Here is a 23674-nt window from a genome sequence, read left to right on the forward strand (position 1 = left end):
AGGTACTATCTTTGATTTTGTTTTTATTTTACGAAATCTAAGCGATTTGCATGGATTGAGTTCAGGCGCGATAATTTTGTTATCTAAAAGAGAAGCAATAAGAATCAATGCAAGACTTTCACAATAAATAAAAGAGATTAACAAAGTCTTAATGAACGATAAAATTGATAAAAACATAAAAAATAAAAATGAAATTGATAAAAACATAAAAAATTAAAGTGGTCACCCGAGGTAATGGAACTTGATACCATGTTAATAATAAATAAGTCACTCTATTGAAAATTTCTTCTTCATTATAAAAAAGAAAATGAACTATGTATATACAAAATTAAATTTACAATGGAAGAAATATATATATATATATATATATATATATATATATATATATATATATATATATATAAATATTAAAAACAAAAAATTAAATAAACAATTTATTTTAATATTTATTTAAGATATTATAATAATTTATTTAAGTGGAAGAGAAGATATATTTTTCATCGTATTCTTCAAAGTGCTCTTGAAAAATGTTTCTCCCCATTAATCCCCACTGCATGTACAAATTAACATTTCTAAAGCCTAATTAGCTTAAAAAAAAAAGCTTATAAATTAACTTTAAAAATAATGCCAATATCCCAATTGGCATTATATTTACCGTGCATGTTTATTCAATAAGTCAATTTTAATTAAAACAATATAAAATTAATTATTGATTGGATCATTAATATTATTTATTTATTTTCAAATATTAAAATAATTTATTAAAATAATTAAAATATTTCAAAATATTTCTTGTTTTTTGATTTATTTTTTTTCTTTATTGAAAGTATAATTTTAGTCAAAGTAATTATTAATCTATTCAAAAGTGTTAAAATTTCTTTCTGTAAAAACAGATATACAGATAGAAAAAACCACTAGCATTTTCTTTTCTCTTCCTTTCGGTAATAGGAACAATCAATCACAAAAATCGGTGTCTAGTAAAAAAAATCAAAACACCTTCTTCTTCATTAAGCAAACTTTCATCACTATAAACACCACTCTCTTTTACTTTCACAATCTCAAATTCTCCATAACCGTTTTCATCACGCTATTTCAAATTACCATAAACCCCTTTCTACTTTCCTTGATGCTACTCTCACCTTCACACTCTTAGTACTTTCTCGATTCTCGATTCGCATCTCCATGGCTGAAAACCTCAATGCTCTCGCCGACGCTCTTTCTCAACCGTCCGGCGAGTTTCTTCACAAGCTCCGCTCCGATGACGCTGTTAGGTTAGGTCTCGATGCATTCTACTGCCTTCTCCGTCGCGGCATCGAGTCTTCCGGCGATGGAAGTTTGTGTCTCCAGTCGTGGACTGATTCTCAGATTCACGCGGTTTCTTCCCTCGCTAACGCAATCGCTTCTTCTTCTCGATCTTTGTCAGGTACTTGTTTCTCTCTGTTATCGTCATCATCATCAGCATCGGAACTTCAATTCTTTGTTGCTGTTGCGTGATTTAGCTCGTTTGTATGATCCTTGTTGTTGTAATTGCTAATTGTTGATCGATGAGCTATATTTTGTTGTTGCTTTTTTCCGAGAGTTTGGAAATGGTTTTATGCATAGTGTTGTTTTTATTTCTAACTTTTTTGTTCTTGTGTTTTGGTTATTTGTGTGAATAGTTGAGCAATGCGTGATCCTTGATTGTTGTAATTGCTAATTGTTGATCGATGAGTCGCATTTTTTGAAGTGATTGGAAATGATTTTATGCATAGTGTTGTTTTTCTAACTTTTTTTCAGGCTTTTGTTTTGGTTGTTTGTGTGAATAGTTGAGCAATGTGTGATTTAGCTCGTTCTTATGATTCTTGTTGTAATTGCTAATTATTGAACGATGCGACGCATTTTTTGTTGTTTTTTTCTAAGTGCTTGGAAATGATTTTATGTGTAGTGCTGTTTTTTTCTAACTTTTTTATTCGATGTTGTTTTTGGTTGTTTGTGCGAATAGTTGAGCAAGCGGAAGGAGTACTTGTTGCGATTGTGCAGCAGTCTATAGAATTTGCTCTGTGCTATTTGGAGAAATCTGGATTCGACGACGATGATGATCTAGGAATTCAGGTATGCTTTTCACATTTTAGGAGTCTGAAAGTTTTGTAGTATGGAAGTTTGATGAAGAGCAGAGTGCATGGTTTATTGAATTTTGAGTATGATTTAAGTGAAATCTAATTTAATTTATTTATTTTTCTTTATCATTTCTCTGTATTTATATTTTGTTTTCTGTTTGATCGATGAGTATTCGTTACGTCCATTAGGAACTTGTTGCCAAGGTTTTAAATGGTGGTTGCATGGTGAAAATCTAGGTTTAATGGGCTTCAATTTGATGAAGAGTAGTTTGCATGGTTTGTTGAATTTTGAGTATGATTTTAGTGAAGTCTAGTTTTATTTATTCCTTTTTCTTTAACCTTTTTTTAGGAATTCTTTGATGTTTTATGTTTCATCAATGAGTTTTTATTAGTTCTGTTAGAAACTCATTCCCAAGGTTTTAAATTATGGTCGCGGTCGCATTCTGAAAATCTAGGAAAAATGGGCTTCAATTGCGGCTGTAGACTTCAAACACCATGGTGATGCAGCCGACATTTCACTAACCTGTTTTTTAAAACCCTGCTCGTCGTATGTGTATCTTAGCTTATTTGCGTAATCATAATTGGGATGTTGGAATAAGTATGATCCCAATCCAGTTATTAAGCACAACATCTTAGGGACTACTATTCGACAAGAGTGCGTTAAAGAGTAGTGTGCTTGGTTTATTAGATTTTCTGCATTTGTTTTGTTGAAATAAAGATGAATGCGAAATGCTAAATAATATCCAAGTTTATAAATAATTCATTAATTTCTTTATATGTCTGCAGAAAAAGCTACCAACAGCAAAGGGGTTTTAAAGATGTTTAATTCATCCTTTTTCTTTAATCATTCTCTGGACTTTTTGTTGTTTTCTGTTAGATTGAAGATTATTTATTCCGCCCACTAGGATTTATCATCAATGTTTTAAATTGCAGTTGTGGTTGCATCATGATTGTTAATATTTCTTAGAACAGTGATTAAATGTAGCCTCAATTGCGGTCTTAGAGACTTCAAATACCTTGACGTCTCTGCTGAATTTTGCAAACCTTTTCTTTAAATCTCGCCCGTCGTATGATTATCTTAGCTTGTTTGCACAGTCATAATTGGGAGGCGGAAATGAATATGATACCTAATCTAGTTATAAAGTTAAAAATCATAGTAATTACTTTTCCAGAAGATTGCTTTTGAACCTTTAACTATGTTGAAACTTAATGGAGCAACAACGCCAAATATTTTTGTGAAAAATAAACTTGTCAGCTGTATAACCTCCCCGTTGGATTGCGCGCGCACACACTCATATATCTTGTCAGCTGTATAACCACCCCGTTGGATTGCGCACGTGCGAGCACTCACACACATTCACATATTAAATAGGTGAAATATATATCATTAAGGTTGGAAGCTAAAGTATAGGGGGGAGGGCATATCCTCTTCCCAATTGATCTCTATAGGATTTCAGTGTTTTATTTTACTTCTATGATGGAGTACTTACTCAATGCTCAACCAGTATGGTGGAGAAAGGTAAAAATTACCAAAAGAGATGTTGAGCAACCACCAAAGAACAATAAAAAGGAGTTAGACAAAATAAAAAAAAATGGATTTCTTAGAGTTCAGTAAACCATATTGTTCTAAGCCTTTATTAGATACTTATTAAACTCCAGGACTAAATTGAACTTTGGGCCTGATTTTATTTATCTTGCCTCATGCATAGCTCTGCTGTATGGTACTTTGTGCTAATAGGTTTTTCTGATTTCTATACCTGGGTAGGGAAGGAGAAAAGGTTCTCTCCTCAAATTCATTTAAATAACAAAAAACAAGTCTGACTGGCATAGCTTAAATTTATTTTATTGTGATAGAACTTATTGTCTTGGTCTATGTATTTTTCTGGTAGAGTGGTGGCTATTTTTGTGTATCACTAATTCATCTTGAACCTTTCAGGCCAACATGATACATCTTTTAGAGATAGCTTTGGTTGATGGAATAAATATGGTAGTGGACATATTACAACCTACAACTGCAAGTTCCTTAGTAGATTTGCTGCCAATGGTTGATGATTGTTGTGGTGATTATGCAGATGACTACAAAAAATGCCGTTTAGAAGGTATTATGTTATTACTCAATAATCACGCCACTGTTGTCTTGTCATGGTTTTCCTGCGTACCTAACCATGTGCTCATTTTCTTTTCTTTTCATTTTTTTACTGATTCATAAAGGCTTCCGGTGCTCAATGGAAGAAAAATCAATGGATTGGCTTCTGAAGACATTAGCTTCTAAACACATGCCACATGATAGGCAAGAATCTGGATTCAGTGAGCAGACTAATCATCAATATCTCAACACTTTTGTCTTTCTATCCCAGCACTGGGCTGTTGTCCATGGAAAATGCACTCCTCGCGTGATCTTGCTGTGCAATAAACTAGCTAAAGTACAAGATGCATTTGATGAGCGGGCACTGGGCCAAAATTTTCGAAGGAGGCTATCATTCATTTTGAGAATGTTGAAGATACTTGGAAGTCTCATGACAGATGTTCCATATGTTGAATATGATGCTTCATTGTTGAGTGCGGTCGCCTCATTTACCGATACTTTGTCTAATTTGTTTAGAATTAAACTCGAGTTTGCAAATACCTATGCTACTACTGAGGGAAGTTTAGAGAGCACTGTTTTAATGGTTACAGAAGAGTTTCTTCAAGATGTTCTGGTTATTTTCGGTAATAGCAACGTAGCTGAGAATATTCAAGCATGTGTTGTAGCATCTATACTAGAAAGTTTGGATTCTTCTGTTTGGATTTATGACAAAACTGATCCAAATTCAAAGCCCCCCTTGGCTTTTTTCCCCCGATTTGTTGTATATACTCTGAAACTTATTAATGATCTCAGAAAACAAAGGCCCCAGATTCCTTTTGAGCAAAAACACTTTGATGTAGAACTTGTTGGCAGCTCTACTGACTCGCGAAACAGTTCCTTTTCATGCCTTGTTCATCGTGGGACTGTTCCTTTGCTGAAGGGACACACATTTGAAGAGCTTATAAAACTGATATTTCCTCCATCAAGCCAATGGATTGAAAATTTGATGCAACTTTGTTTGTTCCTTCATTCTGAAGGATTGAAATTTAGACAAAAAACAGAAAGGTTCAATTCTAGTTTTGCAAAAGTTGCTGGACCATCCGAAATTGAAAATGCAGTGTGCCATGAGGATGAGGCTCTTTTTGGTGATCTTTTTTCTGAGACAGTGCGTTCTGTTGGATCTACAGATGGATGTGAACAACCTCCGGCTGCTGCCTTAGTTTCTAACTCCAGCAATCAGAATATGCCAATTCAGGCTGCTATAGAACTACTGAGCTTTGTTAAAACATGTATCTTCTCTACCGAATGGCATTCTTCTCTTTTTGTTGATGCTTGCAGCAAACTCAGTAGCAGAGACATTGATATTGTGCTTTCCCTACTCAATTGTCATGGCTGTTGTTCTGAAGATAATATGTCTGATGGTTGTATCCCTTCAAATGAAGATGGGAAGATTGGGCTCATCCATGAACTATGCTTTGATCTTCTGCACAACCTTCTCACAAACCATGCATTGAGTGATTCACTTGAAGACTACCTTGTGGAGACGATCCTTATTGTTGAAAATGGTGCTTTTAATTACAATGATAGGACTCTCACCTTGCTTGCTCACACATTATTTAGTAGGGTTGGTTCTGCTGGCAGTCAGTTGAGGGCCAAGATTTGTAGGGGGTACGTTGCCTTTGTTGTCGAGAAGGCAAAATCTGTTTATGAAAATTGCCCAAGCATCAATGAACTCATTGGTACTCTTCCTTCATTGTTTCATATTGAGGTAGTTCTTATGGCCTTCCATTTGTCATGTGAAGAAGAAAAGGGAGTGATGGCGAACTTAATATTTTCAACCCTCAAAGAAGTTGCTAACCCGGTATTGAATTTGAACGGCTCATTATTAACATGTTGGGCTTTAGTGGTTTCAAGATTGATCTTAGTTCTTCGTCATATGATATTTCATCAACAAACTTGTCCTACATCATTGCTTGTAGATGTGCGGTCTAAGTTGAGGGAAGCACCACTGTCTATCCCATCTTCGCTAAATAAAGTTAATGATCACATGTCATCTTGGTCATCAACTGCATTAAAAAGCATTACAGGTGGATTGGTGGCAGAGAAGGTTTTTATCGGTAGCTTGATTGGACAGTTAATTGATGTTTCTGAATCTTCTGCTCCTCTCAGCATGGATGATTTGACGATTGACAAATTAGCTCTGAATTGGAAGGACATATATTGTACTTCTTCACTGATTCTTGGATTTTGGAGATGCAAAAAAGCCACTACAGTGGAGGATCAAATTGTTGAAAGATACATTTTCAACCTTTGTTGGGATATTCCTTATATAGGCTCTGAAGCAGATCATCCAGTTATATCTTGGAATCAAGGGGAATCTGTAGATCTATCTGATATGTTGCATTTTTTCCACTTCAGCCATTTACTCCTAGGCCATCCAGAGGTCCTTGGGAACTTCACTAATATTCCAGATGTTGTATTGAGCTTGCTTCAGAATTTAAATGCTTTGCCCATACCAGAAGGCATTGAGGAATTAGGTTGGGATTTCCTCAGAAGTGGAATGTGGCTGTCTCTACTGCTTTCCTTCATTAATGTTGGCATATGGAGATATTGTATAGACAATGCAATTTCTGGACACGATCTAACCTGGACTGAGAGTGCATTTGGGGATGAGAAATATGTTAAGCTTGCTGGAAGCATGATTTCCTCCATGATTGAATCTGGTCAATTTGTATTGGTAGTAAGGCTGTTCTCATCCTTGCTAAACAAATATGTGCAAATTTATCAGAAAGCTTTCCTAGATGTCCTAAGTTACAAACAGAAGGTGGCTCCAGGGTTCTTACCACTCTTACTGCTGAAATATACTGGAATTGACAAAAGCCTGCAGGATGAGCTCCTGGAGAGGAGTGGTTCAAATGCAGGTGAGCTGCAGTCTGTTTTGAGCCTCATATCAAGGTTAGACGCTGCTGTTGATAAAAAAGCTTCTAGAATTCATCCCAGAGCTTATTGGGAGTGCATATTGCATGGTTTTCCTTTAAACATTTCTACTTCTAGTGCGGTTCTGCTCTCTTGTGTTCTTAGTGTAAGAGGAATCATCTTTGTTCTAGATGGGTTACATAAAATAAGCGAAGAAGGAAAAAACATTGACTCTGAGACTGAAGTCTTCTTACAAATTGTTGATACAATAATGATTATCAAGTGCGATAAAGTTTTTGAAAGTGTTCATCAGAAATGTGACACTATGTATCCCAGCTCAAGTGCAGAACTGGAATTGTCAAATTATACAAACTTAGTTCTAATGAAGCAAATGGAAGGGTTTCTGAAGGACATGAATGTTAGAGGAGCAAGTGATTGCTTTATCCACGAATGGATAATCTGTAAAATGGTTGAGATATTAAGCAGTCTTAGAAAAGATCCTTCAAAGTCTGTTATATTTCACTTTTGTCTTGGTGTTGAAAATGTTCCTGGGCAGATGAGTAAGCTGTTGCAGTTGCATCTTGGTGACTGTTTGGTTTTAATTGACTCCCTAGATACATGTTTCTCCGAATCAGTGAACGTGAAGGTTCTTGGTTTCTTTGTAGATCTTTTATCTGGAGAGCAATTTCCTCATCTCAGAATGAGGATACAAAGGAAATTCCTTGACAGAGATATACAGAGCGTATCTAAATGGTTGGAGAAAAGGCTTTTAGGAAGCATAATGAAATCAGATAGTGGGGTGATCAGTGCAAAAGGGAGCTCCATTTCTCTCCGAGATTCAACCATGAATTTTATTTTATGCCTTGTATCTCCGCCATCTGAAAAACAGTCGTTAGAGTTGCAACATCATATTTTCAATTCTGCACTGCTATTACTTGATAATGCTTTTTTGCTCTTTGATATACATGTGGCCAAGTCATATTTCAATTTCATTGCTCAAATTTCAAGGGGAGAGTTCTTGATGAAACAACTTTTGACGAGGACCGTAAACTTGATGGGGAAACTGGCGGGCAATGAGAGTCTGCTTCCAGGACTCAAGTTTCTATTTGTCTTTATTGCAACTGTCTTGAACGAATGTGGATCTGGTAAAATTTCCTTGCAAAGGACAACTAAGAAATGTTATTCTGGAAATAGCGCTGGGGCGGGTCATGTGGCTGCTCAAGTGGTTGGGTCCAGAAAAAATTCTGAGACATTCATTGTTTCTTCCAATCAAGGTGGGTCAACCTCTCTAGAATGTGATGCTACTTCTGTAGATGAGGATGAGGATGATGCAACTTCTGATGGAGAGGTTCTTAGCATAGATAAAGATGATGAAGAGGATGCCAACAGTGAGAGGGCCCTTGCCTCTAAAGTTTGCACATTTACTTCCAGTGGAAGCAATTTCATGGAGCAGCATTGGTATTTCTGCTATACATGTGACCTGACTGTATCAAAAGGTTGCTGCTCTGTCTGTGCAAAGGTTTGTCATCGAGGTCACCGCGTAGTCTACTCGCGCTCAAGCCGGTTCTTTTGTGACTGTGGAGCTGGAGGTGTTAGGGGTAGTAATTGTCAATGTTTGAAACCACGGAAATTTACTGTAGATAACAGTGCACCTGTTCGTGGTTCTAACACATTTCAGTCATTTTTACCCTTTACTGAAGATGGAGATCAGCTGCCAGATAGTGATTCAGATTTTGAAGATGACATAAATTTAGATGTAGATAACTCACTCAAATTATGTATTACAAAAGAGCTTCAAGAAGGGATTCCATTGTTATTGGAAGAACTCGATGTTGAGAGTCAGGTGCTCCATATTTGCTCCGCCTTGATGCCATCAGTAATTAGTAGACGAGACTTCCACCATTCTAAGGATAAGAATGTCGGTTTGGGTGAAGACAAAGTGATTTCCCATGGCATTGATCTCTTGCAGTTGAAGAAAGCTTATAAAAGTGGATCATTTGATCTCAAGATAAAGGTTGATTATTCTAATTCCAAGGATCTCAAGTCACACTTAGCAAACGGTTCTCTTGTGAAGTCCTTGCTCAGTGTTAGTGTACGTGGTCGGCTTGCCGTTGGTGAAGGTGATAAAGTTGCTATATATGATGTTGGGCAGTTAATTGGCCAGGCCACCATTTCACCTGTGACAGCTGACAAGACCAATGTAAAACATCTTTCTAAAAATGTTGTCCGCTTTGAAATTTTACAACTCGTATTCAATCCTGTAGTCGAGAACTATCTTGTTGTAGCTGGTTATGAGGATTGCCAGGTCCTGACACTGAACCCTCGTGGTGAAGTGATTGACCGCCTTGCCATTGAACTTGCTTTGCAAGGTGCATATATTAGACGGGTGGAATGGGTTCCAGGCTCACAAGTTCAATTAATGGTTGTGACTAACAGATTTGTCAAGATATATGACCTGTCCCTGGACAACATCAGTCCAGTGCACTACTTCACTCTGTCAGACGACATGATTGTGGATGCCATTCTCTATACAGCTTCCCGGGGCAGAATGTTTCTTGTTGTTCTGTCAGAAAATGGAAATATATTCAGGTTTGAGTTGTCAGTCAAAGGAAATGTTGGGGCTGTGCCATTAAAAGAACTTGTACAACTCGAGGGAAGAGAAATTCACGCAAAGGGTTCATCATTGTACTTTTCTTCAACTTGCAAGCTACTCTTCATATCTTTTCAAGATGGTACCACACTGTTAGGTCGACCAAGCTCTGATGCAGCCTCCCTGGTAGAGATGTCTTCTGTATTTGAGGAGCAAGAAAGTAAGATGCGGCCTGCTGGAGTACATCATTGGAAAGAATTGTTGGCTGGCAGTGGATTATTTGCTTGCTTATCAACTGTGAAATCAAATTCTGCACTTGCGGTGTCCCTGGAGGAACATGCTGTACTTGCTCAAAGTATGAGGCATTCAGTGGGTTCAACCTCCCCTATAGTTGGAATGACTGCATACAAACCACTATCAAAGGATAAAATTCATTGTCTTGTCTTACATGATGATGGTAGCCTTCAAATATATTCTCATGCTCCTGTGGGTGTGGATGCTGGCGTTATTGCAGCATCTGAGAAAGTGAAGAAATTGGGTTCTGGCATCCTTACTAAAGCTTATGCTGGAACAAATCCTGAATTTCCTCTTGACTTTTTTGAGAGGACCATGTGCATCACATCAGATGTAAAACTGGGTGGTGATGCCATCAGAAATGGAGATTCTGAAGGAGCTAAACAGAGTTTGGTAAATGAGGATGGATTTCTAGAAAGTCCCAGTCCTGCAGGTTTTAAGGTATCCTCTATCACTTAGCAAAGCGAATATATTACTATACCCTGTGGCATGCTCTTTTTTAGTCTGAGGTTAGAGATAACACTGTAGAACACCATAGCCTAGGGTGTGTTTGACATCCTTTAAACACTAGATATATGCAAGTTGTTTGGTTATCAAGTAAATTTTAAAATAGTGAACTAAGCTTAAGATCAAGCTAGCTCTTAAAAAGTCCTACTGAAGTTTTTTGAATTATGACCACTCAACTCAAATTAAGTGTGCTTGTTATTAGATGAAATCTAGTTGGCGAGACCACTCATTCCTCTGATGGTCAATAATAAGCATGCCAAATTTTTTGAATTGTGACAACGATAATCTTCCGCATGCTCAATAATATAGTACAGTAGTTAGTTTTGAATCCCACCTATTGGGAATAGGTTTTTGTTGCATTGGAGTTATATTTAAGCATTTTTAAACCAAACTTAAACCCTAATATTGAACTGCTTAGTTTTCGTACTTCTATGTGCAACTAGTTTGAACACCAACAATTATATTTTTGTTACAATGTCATCTGCTTTTGCTGATGTGTGTCTGTCTTTCAAGTGGTTGGATACATCATACATCACTTTTGTTTTTCTGATTTATTTTTTTTTTTTTATACATTTTCACAGATATCTATCTTCAATTCAAACCCTGATATTGTCATGGTTGGTTTCCGAGTTCATGTGGGCAATACATCCGCAAGCCACATACCTTCTAGTATTTCTATTTTCCAAAGGGTTATTAAATTAGATGAAGGAATGAGGTCCTGGTATGATATTCCATTTACCGTTGCGGAGTCTCTTCTTGCAGATGAAGAATTTTCAGTGTCAATTGGGTCAACCTTTAATGGCTCAACACTTTCCAGAATAGATTCACTTGAAGTTTATGGCCGAGCTAAAGATGAATTTGGTTGGAAAGAGAAAATGGATGCAATTTTAGATATGGAAGCAAGAGTACTTGGTTCTAGTGCATCACTCGGTGGATCTGTAAAGAAGTGCCGATCAATGCAATCTGCTCCTATTCAGGAGCAGGTAATAGCAGATGGGCTAAAGCTGATTACCAAGGTTTATTCATCATGCAGAAAACAAGATTGCACAAGGCTTGAAGAAGCAAAAACAGAGCTGGGAAAACTCAAGTGCAAACCATTACTAGAAACAATATTTGAGTGTGATAGGGAACCTATTCTGCAGGCTTCTGCTAGTCATGTTTTACAAGCAGTTTTCCCCAAGAAAGAGATATACCATCAAGTAACATATACAGGATCACTTGGTTCTCTATTTTGTTATTTCTACTTCATGTCAATGTTATGCTAATTATTACTATCTTGACTTTTCTTACATTAGGTTAAGGATACCATGCGGCTCCTTGGAGTGGTCAAATCATCCTCACTACTGTTGTCAAGGCTTGTGATAGGTGGTACTTCAGGAAGTTGGATCATCGAAGAGTTCACTGCTCAGATGCGTGCAGTTTGTAGGATTGCATTGCAACGCCGTTCAAATTTAGCAACATTTCTGGAGACAAATGGTATTGTTTAGTTATCGCTGATTAAATCTTAAATATATAGATAAGGAGACACACTTGGTCAATATAAACAGTCCTTTGCATGCAATTATTTTATTGAGATACTTCTATACTCTTATGTCGTAATTTGTGAAATTTATAATAAATCTCTATTAGAATTTAGTATAAGAATTTCATCTCAACTAGACCTTACAACTGATTCTTGAAATTTTTGAGTTGATATCTGCACCAATCATATTTGCTGTTAAGAAAGGGTTACTAAGGTTTTGTATATTTTGCATGGCTGGTTCTTGCTACATCCTTTCGGTATGCTACCTATTAGATTACAGTATCTTAAGGGTCTGTTTGGGAGTAGGTTTTTGGAGGGAAATGCTTTGGAGGGTTGGCGTTTATTTCTTTAAATGTGTTTGATATTTTAAAAAAGTTTAAAAAACAATATACTACATTATCATATAAAATCATATTCTCATTTTAAAACATATTTCAATATATAGATGCAACCTTCCAAAGCTTCCCCCTTCAAAACCCTCCAAAAACCAACTCCCAAACATCCCCTAAGTGATTGAGGTACTATTATTATGAATCAAGAGAATAGAGTGTATCATAAAGAGTACTACATCATAAAGAGATACGTGAGAACCACCTTAGGAGCCTGATCACAATTTTAAGATCCGTTGGTCCACATGCTATTGGGTTTTTGTGTGCGGACCATCCACAATTTATATCCACACACCAAGCCCAGTGGTACTAGGCCTGAGGGGTGTGTTTATAGAGTCCCACATCAGATAAATATGACCTGAATATGTATTTATAAGTGAAGACAATCCCTCCCTTACAAGTCAGTTTTGTATGGCTGAGTTAGACCCAACCTATTTTAAGAGAGTGAATGTTGAATATTTATTTGTCCTATGTGGATATAATTACTACCATTTGTACATTATATTAACTGCTTTTGCTGGTGTAGGCTCAGAGGTGGTGGATGCACTTATGCAAGTCTTATGGGGAATTTTGGACTTTGAGCAGCCAGACACACAAACCATGAACAACATTGTTATGTCTGCAGTTGAACTTATTTATTGTTATGCTGAATGCTTGGCTCTGCATGGAAAAGATTCAGGAGTTCACAGTGTAGCACCTGCTGTTGAATTACTCAAGAAGCTTCTTTTTTCGTCCGATGAAGCTGTTCAGACTGCTAGCAGGTATTTTTTCTCGTTCTGTTTTCTTTTTTGTATTCAGAATTTGATTTTTCAGGTTTTTAAACATTTTGTTTCTTTCAGTTTGGCCATATCTTCGAGATTGCTTCAGGTCCCTTTTCCCAAGCAGACATTGTTAGCTCCAGATGATGGTGTTGAGAGTGTAGTTCCAGTTCCTAGCTCAGCTGACACAAGTGCTAGAAATAACCAAGTCATGGTTGAAGAAGACACTATCACTTCATCTGTTCAATATTGTTGTGATGGTTGTTCTACTGTACCTATACTCAGGCGAAGGTGGCATTGCACTATTTGTCCTGATTTTGATTTGTGTGAGGCTTGCTTTGAAGTACTAGATACAGACCGACTTCCTCCACCTCACTCTAGAGATCATCCTATGACAGCAATTCCAATTGAAGTGGACTCAGTGGGAGATGGCAATGAATTTCACTTCACACCTGATGACGTTAGTGACTCACTGCCTGTACCAGCTGATAGCAACTTGCAGAGTTCTTCTCCCTCAATTCATGTCTTGGAGCCCAATGATTCTGGAGAGTTTGCTGCTGCATTGACTGATCCAGTCTCAATCTCTGCTTCAAAACGGGCAATTAATTCCTTATTACTTTCTGAACTTCTTGAACAATTGAAAGGATGGATGGAATCAACTTCTGGAGTCCGGGCAATTCCTGTTATGCAGCTTTTCTACAGGCTCTCATCTGCCGTGGGTGGACCTTTCATAGACAGCTCAAAGCCCGACAGTTTAGATTTAGAGAAACTAATCAAATGGTTTTTGGATGAGATTAATCTCAACAGACCATTTGTAGCCAGAACCCGGTCTTCAATTGGGGAAGTTGCAATCCTGGTCTTCATGTTTTTCACATTGATGCTTAGAAATTGGCATCAGCCTGGTAGTGACGGTTCCATGCCAAGACACAGCGGAACTACTGATGTTCATGATAAAAATGTAATCCAACATTCTTCATCCACTTCCAAGACTTCAGTTGATGACCATGAGAAGAACGACTTTGCCTCACAGCTGCTTCAAGCTTGTGATTCTCTTAGGCAGCAATCTTTTGTAAACTATTTGATGGATATACTGCAGCAACTAGTGCATGTTTTCAGATCTCCTATTAACAGTGAAGGCGGGCATAGTAATGTTGGACCTGGATGCGGGGCTTTGCTTACAGTACGTAGAGATTTACCTGCCGGTAATTTTTCACCTTTCTTTTCTGATTCGTATGTGAAAGTGCATCGAACAGACATCTTTATGGACTACTACAGGCTTCTACTAGAGAATGCTTTCCGACTGGTGTACACACTTGTTCGACCAGAAAAACATGACAAGACTGGAGAAAAGGATAAAGTCTACAAGTTGTCTTATGGTAAGGATTTGAAGCTTGATGGATATCAAGATGTTCTCTGCAGTTACATCAACAATCCTCATACCAACTTTGTTAGAAGATATGCTAGGAGGCTTTTCCTGCATCTCTGTGGGAGCAAGTCTCATTATTACAGTGTACGGGACTCTTGGCAGTACTCTAGTGAAGTGAAGAGACTTTATAAACACGTAACCAAGTCTGGTGGTTTTCAAAATAATCCAATTCCATATGAAAGAAGTGTGAAGATTGTGAAGTGCCTTTCCACTATGGCAGAAGTAGCAGCTGCCCGTCCTCGGAACTGGCAAAAATACTGTTTAAGGCATGGGGATATTTTGTCTTTCTTGATGAATGGAATATTTTATTTTGGTGAAGAGTCTGTGATTCAGACTCTTAAACTTCTCAACTATGCCTTCTATACAGGAAAAGATGTTGGTCAGACTTCACAAAAAACAGAGTCAGTAGACTCAAGCTCAACCAAATCGAGTATTGTATCTCAAGATTCAAAGAAGAAAAAGAAAGGTGAAGATGGGGCTGAATCTAGTTTGGAGAAGTCCTATTTGGATATGGAGGCAGCAGTAGAAGTCTTCACTGACAAGAGTGGCAATACCTTAAAGCAGTTCATAGATAGTTTCCTTCTGGAGTGGAGTTCAGTTACTGTGCGTGCAGAGGCCAAATTAGTTTTATATGGTGTCTGGCATCATGCCAAACCAATGTTTAAGGAAACTATGTTATTGTCTCTCTTGCAGAAAGTCAAGTCCCTCCCAATGTTTGGCCAGAATATTGTGGAGTATACAGAACTTGTTATTTGGTTGCTTGGAAGATCCCCAGATACTAGTTCAAAACACAAGATTTCTGATCTTGTAGACCGATGCTTGACTGCTGATGTAATTAGGTGCATTTTTGAGACACTTCATTCACAGAATGAGCTGTTAGCTAACCATCCAAATTCTCGCATATATAATACATTGAGTGGCTTAGTGGAATTTGATGGATACTATCTTGAGAGTGAACCCTGCGTCGCCTGCAGCTCTCCAGAAGTACCTTACAGCCGGATGAAGCTGGAATCCCTGAAATCAGAAACAAAATTCACGGATAATCGCATCATAGTGAAATGCACTGGAAGTTACACAATCCAGACTGTGACCATGAATGTTCATGATACCAGAAAGTCAAAATCAGTGAAGGTTTTGAACCTATACTATAATAACAGACCAGTTACCGACTTATCAGAGTTGAAAAATAACTGGTCTTTATGGAAGCGTGCAAAAAGTTGTCATCTTACATTTGATCAGACTGAGCTTAAAGTTGAATTTCCTATTCCAATTACAGCTTGTAACTTCATGATTGAACTGGATTCATTCTATGAAAATCTTCAGGCTTTGTCTCTCGAACCATTGCAATGCCCACGTTGTAGTCGTCCAGTCACAGATAAGCATGGTATATGTGGCAACTGTCACGAAAATGCATATCAATGCAGACAATGCCGCAACATCAATTATGAGAATTTGGACTCTTTTCTGTGCAATGAGTGTGGGTACAGCAAATATGGACGATTTGAGTTTAATTTCATGGCTAAGCCAAGTTTTACATTCGATAATATGGAAAATGACGAAGATATGAAAAAGGGATTAGCAGCCATAGAATCTGAGTCAGAGAATGCTCATAGGCGATATCAGCAACTTCTGGGCTTCAAAAAGCCCTTGCTTAAAATTGTATCAAGCATTGGTGATAGTGAAATAGACTCACAACAGAAGGATTCTGTGCAGCAAATGATGGTATCTTTACCTGGCCCCTCGTGTAAAATCAACCGGAAAATTGCTCTTCTTGGAGTCCTCTATGGTGAAAAGTGTAAAGCAGCTTTTGATTCTGTCACCAAAAGTGTCCAGACACTGCAAGGGCTACGCAAGGTGCTAATGAATTATCTGCATCAGAAGAATTCTGATAATAGCGGGGCTTCACGATTTGTGGTGTCCAGATCACCAAATAACTGCTATGGTTGTGCAACTACATTTGTAACACAATGTCTAGAATTTTTACAGGTGCTGGCAAAGCATCCAAACTCGAAGAAACAACTTGTTTCGGCTGGCATTTTGTCTGAGCTATTTGAGAATAACATTCATCAAGGTCCTAAAGCTGCCCGGGTCCAAGCAAGAATAGTACTTTGTTCTTTATCTGAAGGTGATGTAAATGCAGTTACTGAGCTGAACTGTTTGATACAAAAGAAAGTTTTGTACTGCCTTGAGCATCATCGCTCCATGGACATTGCAGTTACCACACGTGAGGAGTTGCTATTACTTTCTGAGGTGTGTTCTTTGGCTGATGAATACTGGGAATCAAGATTACGTCTCGTTTTTCAGTTGTTGTTTTCTTCCATTAAGTTGGGTGCCAAACATCCTGCCATATCTGAGCATGTCATTCTTCCTTGTCTGAGAATTATTTCTCAGGCATGCACACCTCCAAAACCTGAGACGCCAGACAAAGAGCAAGTCCTTGGGAAGCCTTCTGCAAAGACAAAGGATGAGATTTCTCAAAATTTACCTGGGTCCTTGACCGGTGCCGTCAGTGTCGGTGGAACAAAGACATTTCCAGACTCATCAGAAAGAAATTGGGATGCCTCACCGAAGACTCAAGATATTCAGTTATTGAGCTATTCAGAATGGGAGAGCGGAGCTACCTATCTTGATTTTGTTAGAAGGCAGTACAAAGTGTCTCAGGCAGTCAAAACTACAGGCCAGAGGTCAAGACCCCAACGCCATGATTACCTGGCACTTAAATATGCTCTGAGATGGAAGCGTCGTGTTGGTAAAGCAGCTAAAAGTGAGTTATCAGTGTTTGAGTTGGGATCATGGGTTAAAGAACTCGTTTTGAGTGCATGTTCTCAATCTATCAGATCCGAGATGTGCTCACTCATAAGCTTGCTTTGTGGTCAAAGTTCTTCCAAACGGTTTCGGCTGCTGAACCTAGTGGTTTCTTTGTTACCTGCAACACTTTCCGCTGGTGAAAGTGCCGCGGAATATTTTGAATTGCTATTCAAGATGGTAGATTCAGAGGATGCTCTTTTATTTTTGACTGTTCGAGGGTGTCTACGGACAATTTGCACTTTAATTTCCCAAGAAGTAAGTAATGTTGAGTCTTTGGAAAGGAGCCTACACATTGATATAACTCAGGGATTCATCCTTCACAAAATCATAGAGCTTCTTGGTAAATTTCTTGAGGTTCCAAATGTTAGATCCAGGTAAGATTGCTGCTTGAATAGCTTTAATTTGAGGCTAGTTTTTTTCTATTAACATTATCTCATAGTAGTATTTTTCATTCCAGATTCATGCGAGAGAACTTACTCTCTGAAATTCTTGAAGCCCTTATTGTAATTCGTGGCTTGATTGTTCAAAAGACAAAGTTGATAAGTGATTGCAATCGTCTTCTTAAAGATCTTTTGGATAGTTTGTTACTAGAAAGCAGTGAGAATAAGGGACACTTCATTAGGGCCTGTATCAATGGCTTGCAAATACACGGAAAGGAGAGGAAAGGGCGTGCTTGTTTGGTATGAATTTTTTTTTTTTCTTTTCATTTTCCGAAGTGTTATAGTTTATAACTTGTTCCTTTCTAAAATCAGTTGTGACTATTTTCTATCCCAGAAGAGGGTATCCGTTTGGTTATATGGGATTAGGCCTAACAAAGAGATTAGATATTTAAGTTATTGTAACCTTTTTACTTAGGGTCCTTCTAAACTTTGATGCGATCTGTACCTGTATTTGCAGTTTATCTTAGAGCAGCTTTGCAATCTGATCTGCCCCACAAAACCCGAGCCTGTATATTTGTTGGTCCTAAACAAGGCCCATACTCAGGAAGAGTTCATCAGGGGATCAATGACCAAAAATCCATATTCAAGTACCGAAATTGGTCCACTGATGCGTGATGTGAAAAATAAGATCTGCCATCAGTTGGAGTTGTTAGGTCTTCTTGAGGATGACTATGGAATGGAATTGTTGGTTGCTGGTAACATTATTTCTCTTGATTTGAGCATTGCACAAGTTTATGAGCTAGTTTGGAAGAAATCAAATCAGTCTTCAAATCTGACAAACTCTAACTTGGTGTCATCAAATGCTGCCACCTCATCTAGATATTGCCCACCTATGACAGTGACTTATCGCCTCCAGGTGTGTTTCTCTATCAGTGACCTTGTGAGTCAGCTCATTTGTTTAAACATTTGGTTTTGAATTTATCTGTTATATGTGTACAATTTCTAGGGATTGGATGGTGAAGCAACTGAGCCTATGATTAAAGAATTGGAGGAAGATAGAGAAGAATCTCAGGATCCAGAGGTTGAGTTCGCCATAGCAGGCGCTGTCCGTGAATGTGGTGGACTGGAGATACTGTTGGGCATGATTCAGGTAGATCGGATTGCTTTCTTTTACATCTGTGGATTTGGTTCAACACACACCACATACATAATTCAGTCAAGGAAATAAGTCTTTTTTTTTTTTTTTCTGTTCAATTTATTGTCTTTAACACTATGTATCCTATAACTATGAGAGCTCTATAGGATTTGAAGTATCAATTACAGAAAAACTTGTGTAAAACCTACTTTTGTTGAGGCCACCTTTTCTGTCTTATTGGGCCTCTTGGTTTTTCATTAGTGCAGCGGCACATCACCTTTAGTGGGTTCTGGTGGTTGGTTTAGTTCCACATTTCCTAGAGATATGATTTTTATGCTTATAAGGTTTGAACAACCCTCTCCTTCCAAGTTCGTTTTGACATGTTGAGTTAGGTCTTAAGTCAATAAGTCACCACTGTTGACTATCCATACAAGTTGGTTTTGACATGTTGAGTTAGGTCTTAAGTCAATAAGTCACCACTGTTTATCCTTTTAAGAACCACAACTATCAAAGACAAGGATACCCTGACTCTGAGGAAAATCTAACCTGTCACCACATATTATGCTTCTTTCATTGAGAATGTACTTCTGAAGGAATTATGTAATTTGATTTTGTTGAGAGTCGAAAGTGTTAATAAGTGAGAGGTGTTGCTGACATTATAAGCCGGTTTTGTACGGTTGAGTTAGGCTCACCCTAATCCTAAGATGGTATCGGTGTCTATTCAATATTTGCTGGGCTACATGCTATCGGGTAACTCAGGTCATGCTCCAAATGTTCAATCTGGGCTGTGCTTTGGGTGTCCTACATTGGATGTGGTCTTGCCTGAAAACGTGTATTCAAGTGGGAGCTTCCTCTCTTTGCAGACCATTTTTGTATAGTTGAGTTAGACTCGATGCAAATGCTAAAAGATTTCTTTCCTTTTGATATATTTTTCTTATATTACGTTGATCATGTCATTGTGTTTGATAGCATCATTTAGTATTGATAAATTCTAGCATCACCGCATTTCCGATACTTTAATATAGGTCCATTATCTAAAAAGTCTATCTAGTTGCCTAATAAGTAAAATAACTTTAGAGTGTTGACTTTTTATAGAAAGAATCAATAATGGTGTGGTGTTTCAAAAACAAATTTGCAGCTAGCATTCTTCTTTTGTAATTGCCTTGATGATATGATTATGTTGTTGATCTCTATTGTTTAAGCCATCTACTTTGAAAGAAATTGTGTTTTGCTTAGTTTATTTATTTTTACAGACATTCTCATGCATAAATACTATGTATCTTTGATGATTTTCATAAATGTCCTATTCCATTGCTTGTAAACTTATATTGATAAAGTATGGTTTTCTTACTTTTCCTGATTTACAGCGTCTGAGAGATGATTTCAAGTCCAATCAGGAGCAATTGGTTGCAGTTCTTAATCTTCTTATGTACTGTTGCAAAATTAGAGAAAATAGATTAGCGTTGTTGAAGCTAGGGGCCTTAGGTTTGCTTCTTGAAACGGCAAGACGGGCTTTCTCAGTTGATGCCATGGAGCCAGCCGAAGGCATACTTTTGATTGTTGAAAGTTTGACTTTAGAAGCAAATGAAAGCGACAGTATAAGCATCACACAAGGTGCATTTACTGTCACCAGTGAAGAAGCTGGGACAGGTGAACAAGCCAAGAAGATAGTTCTTATGTTCTTGGAGAGATTATCTCATCCATTGGGGCTTAAGAAATCAAACAAACAGCAGAGGAACACAGAGATGGTTGCTCGGATACTTCCTTACTTGACTTATGGTGAACCTGCTGCAATGGATGCTCTAATCCAGCATTTTAGCCCGTACCTGCAAGATTGGGATGCATTTGACAGTTTGCAAAAACAACACTTGGACAATCCAAATGATGACAATATTGCTCAGCTAGCTGCAAAGCAGAGGTTCACACTGGAAAATTTTGTTAGGGTTTCAGAGTCACTTAAGACGAGTTCCTGTGGTGAGAGATTGAAGGACATTATCCTAGAAAAGGGTATAACTAAAACCGCAATGCGACATTTGAAAGATCGTTTTGCCAATGCTGGGCAAACTGGCTTCAAGACGAGTGCCGAATGGGCACAGGGTTTAACACTGCCTTCCATTCCTCTTATATTGTCAATGCTGAGAGGTTTGTCAATGGGACATCTCCCCACTCAAAAGTGTATTGAGGAGGAAGGTATCTTACCCTTGTTGCATGCCTTGGAAGGGGTTCCAGGAGAAAATGAAATTGGGGCAAGGGCTGAAAATTTGTTGGACACACTATCTAACAAGGAAGGAAAAGGAGATGGATTCCTGGTGGAGGAGGTGAGTGAGTTGCGGCACGCAACTAGAAATGAAATGAGGCGTCGGGCTTTGCGTAAGAGAGAGGAGATGCTTCAGGTATTTTATCTAAAATGTCTTAATTTACATTGTTTTTAGATTTTCATAATTTGGCATTTTCTATAATTGAATAAAAGAGATTGGGAACTAGCACTCTTTTGTTTCAACTCTTGAACATGATGTTTCATGTGATGCTGGATTGTTTTACTCGAAATGTATTAGAAAACTGATTTTCTCTTCTATTTTTGCCTTGTCTGTTGTGTATGATGCAGGGGCTAGGATGGCGGCAAGAATTGTCTTCAGATGGAGGTGAGCGCATTGTTGTTTCTCGGCCTGTCCTTGAAGGTTTAGAAGATGTGCAGGAGGAGGAGGATGGGTTGGCATGCATGGTCTGTCGGGAAGGATACAGTTTAAGACCTACTGATTTACTGGGTGCTTACTCTTATAGTAAGCGTGTGAATCTAGGGGTAGCCACTTCAGGAAGTGCCCGTGGAGAGTGTGTTTATACCACCGTAAGTTACTTTAATATTATTCATTTCCAGTGCCATCAAGAGGCCAAAAGAGCTGATGCTGCTTTGAAGATTCCCAAGAAAGAGTGGGATGGTGCAGCACTTAGAAACAATGAATCTCTCTGTAATTCTTTATTCCCTGTCAGAGGTCCATCTGTTCCATTGACACAGTATATCCGATTTGTTGACCAACACTGGGACAACCTTAATGCTCTTGGACGAGCTGATGGAAATAGGCTCCGCCTGCTGACATATGACATTGTTCTGGTATGTTATTCTGCGTCTAACATGTTATCTTTTAGTTTTTTAAATGGTGAACTTGACTGTCAAGATAATTAAAGGAAAAACTGAAGGGATCTTGTTTACATCAACAGATGTAAATGATTGGATCAATTAGATAACTCACTTTTTCTGGGTTTAAATATTATCTATAGAAGGAACGTTCCTGCAATTATTTCTACACTGATTGAATTATGTGTTTTTGCCTCACTCTGGTGCTAATGCATCTTCCCCATGTTTGCAGATGTTAGCTCGCTTTGCAACAGGAGCATCGTTCAGTGCGGATTGCCGAGGCGGGGGACAGGAAAGTAATTCTCGGTTCCTCCCATTTATGTTCCAAATGGCACGTCATCTGCTTGATCAAGGAAGCCCCTTGCAGCGTCGAACTATGGCCAGGGCTGTATCAGCATATATTACTTCGTCTACATCAGATCTAAGACCCTCTTCTCTGTCTGGCACCCAAATTACATTGGGAACAGAAGAAACTGTCCAATTTATGATGGTGAACTCACTTCTCTCAGAGTCTTACGAGTCTTGGCTGCAGCATCGTCGTGCTTTCCTGCAACGCGGAATTTATCATGCATACATGCAGCACACTCATGGCCGTACCACTGCTCGCCCATCGTCCGTTTCAGCTTCTGTACAAGGTGTAGGGTCTGGAAGTATAGGCCAAAGTGCTACAACAGAAACAGGACAGAATGATGAGCTTTTGTCTATCATTCGTCCAATGCTTGTTTACACTGGTTTGATTGAGCAATTACAGCATTTCTTCAAGTTCAAGAAATCGACTACTGCAACATCTACAAGTACTGGTGTGGCGGCTTCCTCTGTGACTGAAGGCGAAGATGAAAGTGGGAACCTGGAAGCCTGGGAATTGGTTATGAAAGAGCGCCTCTCAAATGTAAAAGAGCTACTCAGTTTCCCCAAGGAAATGCTTTCCTGGCTTGATGACATAAATTCTGCTAGTGATTTGCAGGAGGCCTTTGATATCGTTGGGGTTCTGCCGGAGGTTTTGTCCGGCGGGTTCACTCGGTGTGAAGACTTTGTGCAGGCTGCAATCAATGCAGGGAAAAGCTGAAAATATTATGAACCTCTCTTTTCATATATACAAATATCAAGAGCATATCTTATATTTAGAGAACATGTAAAAAGCTGAAATATTATGAACCTCTCTTTTCATATATACAAATATCAAGAGCATATCTTATATTTGGAGAGAATGTAAAACGCTTATGTACTATGTTCTTTTGAAAGCACAATGCTGATATAAAATGAAAAGGGTTATTGTGATGAATATTGGCTTAATCTATTACTACATGAAAACTAACATGTTTGAATCAAAGCGATAATAACTTCTAAAGGCTAAATTATAAATCTGGTTAAACGAGCATTAGTTTCTCATTTTTAGAATGATCTTGAAGGGAATAAATGAATAAAGAAAAGGAAAATGTTTTCCGTTCCACCCTCCTATAACTCTTGATCAGGTTTTCAGTGTCTTTATTGGTTTAGCTAATTCTACGAGTTATTTGAATAATTTGTAGCTTTCTTCTTTAATCAATTGGAAACATGAATATTAGAGGTAAAATAAATAAGATTTGCTTCGCAAACTATAATCCTTGCCTAGCAAATTATGGCATTTTTGTTGAGAAACACAATTGTGAGTTAGA

At 38.1% G+C, this 23674-nt stretch overlaps 1 protein-coding gene across 1 annotated transcript; it reads left to right on the top strand.

The window, feature by feature from the left end:
- The first annotated feature begins 930 nt into the window (after positions 1–930).
- LOC131629922 (auxin transport protein BIG-like) lies at positions 931–23301 on the top strand. The gene is made up of 14 exons (XM_058900725.1): positions 931–1423; positions 1982–2091; positions 4033–4195; positions 4308–10402; positions 11050–11667; positions 11764–11944; positions 12906–13140; positions 13219–17745; positions 17829–18051; positions 18269–18667; positions 18758–18901; positions 20254–21279; positions 21492–21995; positions 22252–23301. The coding sequence occupies exons 1-14, from the start codon at positions 1183–1185 to the stop codon at positions 23083–23085; spliced, it is 15300 nt and encodes a 5099-aa protein (XP_058756708.1). The 5' UTR covers positions 931–1182; the 3' UTR covers positions 23086–23301.
- The last annotated feature ends 373 nt before the right edge of the window (positions 23302–23674 follow it).

The sequence above is a fragment of the Vicia villosa genome, unplaced genomic scaffold, assembly GCF_029867415.1.
Source record: "Vicia villosa cultivar HV-30 ecotype Madison, WI unplaced genomic scaffold, Vvil1.0 ctg.000622F_1_1, whole genome shotgun sequence".
Classification (NCBI taxonomy): Eukaryota; Viridiplantae; Streptophyta; class Magnoliopsida; order Fabales; family Fabaceae; genus Vicia; species Vicia villosa.